The sequence below is a fragment of the Aptenodytes forsteri genome, unplaced genomic scaffold (assembly GCF_000699145.1).
Source record: "Aptenodytes forsteri isolate BGI_AS27 unplaced genomic scaffold, ASM69914v1 Scaffold217, whole genome shotgun sequence".
NCBI lineage: Eukaryota > Metazoa > Chordata > Aves > Sphenisciformes > Spheniscidae > Aptenodytes > Aptenodytes forsteri.
The window spans coordinates 7,256,316-7,265,162 of NW_008796222.1; the positions used below are offsets into that span (position 1 = coordinate 7,256,316).

At 42.9% G+C, this 8,847-nt stretch overlaps 1 protein-coding gene across 2 annotated transcripts in view; it reads left to right on the forward strand.

The window, feature by feature from the left end:
- Positions 1-8,847, forward strand: part of FYN (FYN proto-oncogene, Src family tyrosine kinase) — an 80,235-nt gene that overhangs the window by 38,459 nt on the left and 32,929 nt on the right. For both annotated transcript variants that reach the window (XM_019474606.1, XM_009289146.2), the window contains exons 2-5: positions 2,528-2,785; positions 3,386-3,482; positions 6,935-7,033; positions 8,138-8,241. In XM_019474606.1, coding sequence (XP_019330151.1) covers positions 2,539-2,785; positions 3,386-3,482; positions 6,935-7,033; positions 8,138-8,241 — 547 coding nt within the window. In that variant the 5' untranslated portion in view covers positions 2,528-2,538. The remainder of the gene's footprint in view (positions 1-2,527; positions 2,786-3,385; positions 3,483-6,934; positions 7,034-8,137; positions 8,242-8,847) is intronic.

The window sequence follows — 8,847 nt, forward strand, 5'->3', positions numbered from 1 at the left end:
AGCCATTCCCCCTCGTCCTGTCGCAACAGGCCCTGCTAAAAAGTTTGCCGCCGTCATTTTTATAAGCCCCCTTTTTAAGTACTTAGGCTGCAACGAGGTCTCCCCGAAGCCTTCTTTTCTCTAGGCTGAACAACCCCAACTCTCTCAGCCTTTCTTCAGAGGAGAGGTGTTCCATCCCCCTGATCATCTTTGTGGCCCTCCTCTGGACCCACTCCAACAAGTCCTCACCTCTGAGTGACATCTCCAAACAGAGGGTCTCCAGAGCCAGACTGTCCTGCTGTTGAAACGGGTAAAAGCAGCAGAGATATCGGTGCAAGCAGTTTTTTGCAGCTGATACGAAGCTGGCTGAGGCACCTCTGCACCCGTCGCAGTCCCTGTGGGCTCACCTAGAGTCACTGCTGATCCGAGGGATGGACAACCTTAAGCTCCAGCACGATACCCAGCTACCAGGGTGAGCAGATACCAGCATGGTACCTCCAGCACCAACCCAGCTACCAGGGTGAGCAGAGGCTGGAGGCCGGCACGGCCACCGCAGCAGTAACAGCAGCAGTGTGTTTTGCAGCCTCCAGGCTGCAAACCCCTTTCCCTCGACCTGTTGTCACTTTAGTTTCTTGAGGGATCCCAGCTCATGCCAACCGTTGCAGCAGATGCAGAGTCGAGAGTCCTTGTTTCTGTTCGCGTGAAGACACTTAAAAGTTTTGGTGAGGGAACTCTGCTGAGTGAATGTGGCATCTTGAAGGAAAAAGAGAAATGCAAAAAGGGTGCCTTTAAGTTAAGCTAAGAGCAAGAGATGGTAGACCCGTGCTAAATGCAGGCAATACAGCTCAGGGAAATACATTAAAATGGTGCTTGTTCTTCTGAACAGGCTTGTAGAATAACTGGAAGTATCTTCAAATTGTAGAAAATACCCTTCAACAGAAGCGGTTTTTTAATTAGGCAAGTTAGATTTAGGAAGCAGGTATCCAGGTTGGGTACTGTCACAGACAAGCAGGCAGCTACTGCATAATTTTTGAAGCATTAGCAGCAGAGGAATATGCTTTTTCTGAATCCCATGAGTTTGTCAAAACGAATTTCCTGTGTTGATGTTGGGGTAAGGCATATAAAATAGCCAGCCTGGCAGCTACAGAAAAATGAGGATATTTGAAAAAGGATAGGCTTTTTATTTACCCTAAGTGACGGATATTGGCTGAAATGTGAAAAGAAATATGAAAAAAAAAGTTCTTTGCTATACTTTTTTTTAATGTTCCATGCATTTTCTCCCTGACTATTTGTATATTCTGGACAAAGTATGTCCAGTAATTCTAATTTTTTCAAATATTTTTCTGTTGTCACTGCTATTCTTGCAGCCCCAGTGTTTAGAGTATGTTGTTTGTGAGCCAGGTTACATGTAAGTCACCATACCGGTTCAGATCAAGGGTGCATCCAGACGAGTATCTGATTCCCTAGATTCATCATGCCCAGCTTCAGAAACTCGGGTTTTGTGTCTAGATTCAGCTCGAGTCAATAGGAAAGAGTTTGGTAACACCAGCACATGGATTATAAGATGTTAGGGCTGACAGATAAAAAGCAATACTAGGTAACAGGACTAACCTCGGAGGGCTGCTTCTAAGATGTGGCCAGTCACCCTCTGTCTCCCTCCACCTAGAGAGATAGGCTCCTGAAATTAAGCGCGATTAACCCAGGCCCCGGTAGTGCCCCATGAGGGTGCTAAACAGGAGGTTACAAGAATTAAAAAACTTAGCGCAATGCTTTCCAAGCCATACTCTCTCGGTTTCCTCCTGTCTGGGATCCAGACTTGGAGATGCTCTGCATTTGACGTGTTAATTCCTCCATGACTTTCTCTAGTTTCTTAACTCATGTATACCTTTGGCTGCCCCACCATCCACTACCGGCAGGTTTTACACTTCTGTTCAGTACTGCATAAAAGGGTGCTTCCTTTTGTTTTCGTTGTGCCATCTGATGAGCTCCCTCCTACTTTCCTGTGCTGTACTATCAGCGCATTGTGTCTGCTTTTCTCCCTGCCACGCAGAGCTCCAGCAATGGAAAAAGGTTGTATTGCCTTTAGGTGAAGTCAGCTCTTGTGTAGTTGGCAAGGTCAAACATGAACTGTGAGCTAAGTGCCTCGCCCTGTGTTTTGGGGAGCAGACTTGAACACCTCCAGCTGTTCTTTTTGGCTGAGTCCTTTGCCTGCCAGTCGTGCTCTCCTGGCGAAGGGTGAGCGAGAGGGGTTTCATCCTCTCACTACCTCCATGCAACCCATTTCCTGGCAGGGCTGGGCAGAGAGCTGCCACTACCCTAAGAGCAGGCAGGACCTCCCTCCCCAGGCCTCAATGGAAAACCACTGCAAGGAAGATTTTGTGTGAGCTTTTCCCAATGTGTTGCTGTTTATATTCAAACCACTGTGGGTTTTTTTCAAAGTACTTAACTTTTGAGCAGTGAACTTAATTTGATCCTCATCATATGTGGGTTTGGGGGAGATCTGGTGAGCATCAACGTGTGAACACCTGTCCTTTCCTTCCTCTCCTAGGATTTTAGATAATGGGCTGTGTGCAATGTAAGGATAAAGAAGCAACAAAACTGACTGACGAGAGGGATGGCAGTTTAACTCAAAGCTCAGGCTACCGCTATGGGACAGATCCCACTCCGCAGCACTATCCTAGCTTTGGTGTGACTTCAATCCCAAATTACAACAACTTCCATGCCACAGGAGGCCAAGGACTGACTGTGTTTGGTGGAGTCAATTCCTCCTCTCATACAGGGACACTGCGTACAAGAGGAGGAACAGGTGAGTTTCAAAGTCTTCTTTCAGTGCTCTTAGTGAGTATCAATCACATAATTACAGCAGAGGCACAACTGTCTCAGCGTGCTGCTTTTGGGAAGAGTTATTTCACGAAATAGTGCAAAGAATTGAAGTAGGGGTGGAGCTGGGTCTTCAGCCCTACCTTTGCTAACTTGCAGGTGCTAGTTCACTTGGGGGGTGAGAAATTATGTATACATGCCCAATTTGGCTGATTGACTGCCTTATACCTCTACCAGGGAACAGAAAGTGTGGTCTGAGCCACCTCAAGTGGTTAACAGGAAATACTCGGCATGGCTATGTCTAAACTCTCTTTTCAAACCCCCTTTGCCCGCTTGGGATCCTACACTGTGTGTGGGTACCAAACCAAGAGTACTGATGACTGTACAGAGTGAAGAATGTGGCATGCCCGCTGGCTGCATAAAAGCAGAGGGATTAGAATGGTTGTCCAAAAAGTAGGAGGCTTCAGTTTATTTTGCTCCTCAGCAACCGGAGTAGCTTACATTTGGCTTAGCCACCTCACCTCTTGAGGCTCCTTCCCCTCCTGTTTTTTGTGATGGAGTGTAACTCACCTGTCTTCTTCTTTAGGTGTAACTCTTTTTGTGGCGCTTTATGACTATGAAGCAAGAACAGAAGATGACTTGAGTTTTCACAAAGGAGAAAAATTTCAAATACTTAACAGCTCGTAAGTTTTAGGCTTGGGAATATGCTTTTTTAAACTTACAGTGTTGACAATTATATTTGTCTGCTTATGTTATTAGTAAAATCCAATGTTGGATATTCAAGATCTGTAGGGGTTTTACTCTATGCTTACTTCCTTGTCTTTGCATTTAGTGCACTTTTGCAAAGTGCTTTACTGTTGAAAAAAAAACCCTTCAACCACATGCAGCTTTACTTCAAAAATAAACGTTAGATTGTGTGATTCACTGCTTACATTTCACAGTAAACTCACATTCAGAAATGAGAGTACCAGCTCTGTACTTTACCAGTAGTCACAGAAGTTCTGCAAGGCATGTACTAACACTTTTTGCAATCTGCTGCAAGTATCTCTACACAGAAACGAGCTAAAAACTGATTCACAAAAGAGACGTTACCCAGACTTGTGTGACAAGTTTAAAAGCATTTATTTTCCTTTTAAAGGTAGGTGATACAGTCAGAACATGCCAGGAAGTTCTGTTAAGTGAGAATGCACCATTGCACAGTTGCATTTGGCATGAAAGCCACACTTCCATCCTGGAAATCATCAATTTTAAATTAATTTTATTAAGTGCCCATAGAAAAAAATCCCTTAGCAATTTAAAAATAACATCTAAAACTTACTGTGCTACTGACCTATATCTGAACATCTTGTAAATCTTGGCTAAGAACATAAAGTTGAAGGCTCTGTGTTATGTTCAGTATTGCTGTCATGTAGAGGTAGAAACGGGTTAACAGCCAAGTATATGGCTTCGTAGAGGCTTTGTGATATTGCTCTCATCTTTTTTTCTTACGCTATGTGACAGTGAGGCAAATTCATCCCTGGTGCAGCTCCTGTTAATTTTAATAGAACAAGTCCAGGGTTGGAGTTGGCTCAATGTGCAGTAAAGTTAAAAAAAAAAAAAAGGTAATTCTGTGGAATATTTCATGAAGCCATGAAGCTGAAGAGCTTTGATGTAGATGAAAGCACAGAAACTTCAGTTACAACTTGTAGAGGGAGTTTAAAAACCTCTCTACTTCTAAATTAGCACTTGGAAAAAAAACCTTTTTTAACTTATCATCCATTTTTGTTCATATTGCCTGCTGCTTTCCTAACCTTGCACAAACTATGCCATAACTTGAAACAAGAAGAAATACCACGCATTATAAATTTCTTACACATCCCAGTTGATGAAACCAGGGGGTGCTCACCAGGACTTGCGGAGCAATCATGCTTGGAGTCGGTGGGACAGAGAGATTCCCCACGTGTGGGCGGTTGCAGTACATGGATTTTAATGCAGCTAATTACTGCCTGGAGGAAAGTTTTCTAAGAGAAAAAAAAACAAGCATCCACTGATTTTCTTGTAGGATTATAGAAGCTCAGTTCCCATCGTAGTCAGCTCTGTCTGCTTATAAACAGGGACCCAACCACACTCCTGGAGTACTGACAGCCAGGCTGGGAATCTCCAGAAAGCAGCTTTTCTGTGAGAATGCTTCCTCTCTTCACTCATATCAGAAATTATGTGAAAGAAGCCCATTTTTTTAAGAGTCTGCCAATGCTGCTTGCAACCAGAAAGCATATATGTGCACAAAACTAGTTTGTCTGGAATTTTTGGATGGTTTGGGGTTTTTTTAGCTCTCAACAAATGAAATTTGATTTGTGCTTTGGATTAAAAGTTCAGGACAGCAATACCTGAAATGGCATACAGAGGTTATCCCTGTGATTTGAAGTCAGAAATGATACCAAGGGCAGTCGGGGAGAAAGAGGTACTTGCAGGGGTGGTTCAGAGCAGAGTCTGACTTCAGGGCTCAGAAACACTCAGCCATCCCCTACATCCCCACTGCCGCTCCCGCACACCCTGGCTAGCCCCATTGACTAGCCTCCTACCTCAGTTGGGTGTCTAAAATTAAGAGCTCTGAAAAAAGTCGCATTCCTCCTCCTTTCTGGCAGCGCTTTGAGATTTACGCTTCTCTGTCAAAGCAGAGGGGGTTGTTCCTGATGTTGTGATCATCTACAGGACTGCTTTTTTCCTCCCTAGATATGATAAAATACCTCCATCTAGTGGACTCTGTACAGTAAGGAGAAGAAATGTAATGGTACAATTTATCAACCACAGTATGGCATAATCTTTCAGAAATATTCTACAGCAACATATGGGGGAAGGGCTAGCACCTCAGCTGATAAAATTAGGGACGTAAACAGACAGGGCCATTTGCCTGACATACAAATGCACACAAGGTGTATTAAAATAGTGTCAGCTGCCAGCCTCTAGAGAAGCTACTTGTTCTTCACTTTTTTGAACTGTAGAATTGGAAATGTCTCCTTTTGGACTAATCAGAGCTGTCTTCTAGTTGTTTTCCATAGAGCTCATACTCCTTCAAACTGTTAAAGAAAGTGGAGTTGAAAATTTAAAGTAAGAGCTCACCTTGACACAACCTTTCCTGCCAGTAATAGCTTTGACAATTTGTTTTCTGTAACTGCTTGCTTACAGAAGAGGCTGAATTCTCTGGCCACGTTTGATGATAGTTTTTTATTTAGTGAACAAACCTCTGTTTTACAGAAAGGGGAACTGAGAAAGAGTTTCTAAGCAGTCCAGAAATAGAAAAGAGAGTGCTTATGAGTAGCAGTAGGAGTTAAACATCGGTGAATTTGGCGCTGAGAGTGAAATACAAATTGCTAAACCCCAAATCGTTGCATCCTGTAAAAAGCTGAGAAATAAACTTCTCTTAAAGCTGCGCATTCTACAGCAACACACATTGTCTGAAGGGCAGTACCATGTACACACACATGTATGACAAAAATTGATGCTGAGCCTGTGGAACACTGCCATAAGATGGTCCTGCATGGACCTCTTCATACTTAAATGTTGTAGAAGAATGGTTTTTTGTAAGTATTTGAAAACACAGCTAAGTCCTTTGCTATTTCAGATACCTCCTGTAGGTGACCAAGAGAGGGAATCTAGACAATGAAGTGTGATCCTTAAGGGCTATCTAAAACTCCGTGTTGATAGATGACTTTTTGATGCCTTTGGGTTTCAGATTAATTATCCCCATAGAAGTTCAAAATTAGCAGTGGATGTGACAGTGTTCAGTTTGGCAGTTTTTCTATAAGCTCTCTCAAGGGTCTGTATTAGAAAAATTGCTATGGAGACAGTTTTCAATATTCTGGTCCAAATCCAGCCTTCACCAAACCTGATTTCAGTGGGTTGTTATGCCTGTTTATGCCATTATGCTACGTTTGGAAGGCTACATTACTAATCACTGCTGAAATAATAATAGGTGTAAAGAAATACGTGTATTATTTGGGTTTAGATGCAAACAGCTCTCAGAAGCACGCCGGCGATAAAGAGGTGGTTGCTGTGGATTTTTACTCAGCACAGCTGTGGGTGCTGTTAGCAAAGTCAGATCATTGTCTTTACAGCTGTGTCTTGCTCTCACTTCTCCTCAACTCTGTTTCTGCAGGGAAGGAGACTGGTGGGAGGCCCGGTCCTTGACAACAGGCGAAACTGGTTACATTCCCAGTAATTATGTGGCTCCAGTCGATTCCATCCAAGCAGAGGAGTATGTTTTCTTTTCGTTGTAAAGACCCATTAGTGCTGTATTTGAAGGAGGTTCAAGGAGTTGGTTTTGATTGATTGCAGCGATTTTTCAAATTACTTACATAATTTTTATTTCAGTTCTTAACTGCACTGATAAATAATTAGGTAATTAGTAACAAAAGAAGCACAAGCTCAGTGCTTTTTCAATGTCAAAACAAAGGAAGAAAACCTAAAGGAACATAGGTCTGCTTCCTTTATTCGAGTGCTGACTAATTTCAAGCTTTAAGTGAAAGGTGCCTTTGCTTTTCCTGAACCAACTTGTAAAAATATTTGGACTCAATTAGTGTGCAAACTGCCTATTAGAGAGGGCACATTGTATTAACAAATACCTACCAATAGGTAGGATGCCTACAATGCATACAGCAGGCAGCATAATGAGGACATATCTATGCAAAAAATGGAGTGCTGTGTGTATCCATATTATTTCCAGTATAAAAGATACACTGGAGGAGCTTATATAGTTGAGCAGGTACTACTGTAGTCTGTACTTCAGGTTGTACTTGGTTGATTGTGAAACAAAAAAAAAAGAAAAAAAATTGCTGCAGGAAGGAAAAAGGTACCGAAACTCTGAAAGCCTTATACAACCACAGTGAAGTGGTTGCATCTGGTCCTTCTACTGAGGTTTTATAGCTGTGCTGCCACAAAAATATTGAATACTAATACATCAGTATGTAAGTCAAATATGTAGTTTATAGCAACATCTGTAAAAATGCTGCTCTTCAGCAGCGACGCATTTTTGTGCTCTTTTCCTTGTCTATTCCTTCCCCCCGCCAAGTCTTGCTCTCTGATTGTCGAAGTCTGGCCTTTGTCGTAAGACACCAAACAAGCATTCTCAGCATCTACTGATTATAGGCTTAACGCAAAGTGCTACCGCACAACGTATACATCTACTACACAGTTTGTCATGTTAGCTTCCCACCACAATAAGAGAGACAGTATGACAAAAATGCTTGAATATGCTTGAGTAACCATAGTTTCCACAAATAAGCCTCCATGTCTGAGCTCCATGACACTACCTAGTAATCCTATGTTGCATTTGTCTTACTATTTCTGATGTTTCCCTAAGGTGGTACTTTGGCAAACTTGGCCGAAAAGATGCTGAGAGGCAGCTGTTGTCATTTGGAAACCCCAGAGGTACCTTCCTGATCCGGGAAAGCGAAACTACCAAAGGTAGGCTGGCCAAAGCTTTTCTGACTACGAATGAGAAGATACACGAGAAAAATTGTGCTAAGTTTATGAAATACTGTTTTCAGTGGTATGAAGGTAGAGATAAGTGTCATCTTGCATATATGTGTGCTAGAGAATTACATGTCTGGACATCCCAGGTCTTAGAGTGAGTGTTCAAAGCAGAGAACAACCCAAGTGCAACCCATGCCACGCTCAGCCCATGGTATCTGCAGTGCAAGTCATGCACAGGCTGTCACACTCTGAACATCGCACTGTCTCTCTCAACACGTGTGTTAGGATACTACTATTGCGATGGAGTTCAGTGGAGAGTGGCCCCTCAGAGCAGCAGCTTTGGGGCTACAGGAGGCCGACCTCCTGGCATTCATACTCAGGCCCAGGCACAGCCAGCTAGCTTTCTGGGAACAGATGCTGGGAATCTCCAGTCTAGTTTGGTGAAAATTACTGCTTACTTCTGAACAAGCAGAATATTTGAACCTTCTTGCCTGGAAGATATAAGATAAGATTTTGAGGGGGAGGGAGGTACCGGTTATTATTTTGGGAAGATTAGGGGATTTTTTGGCCTTTCCCCTTTGAAATGCTGGATCCCTG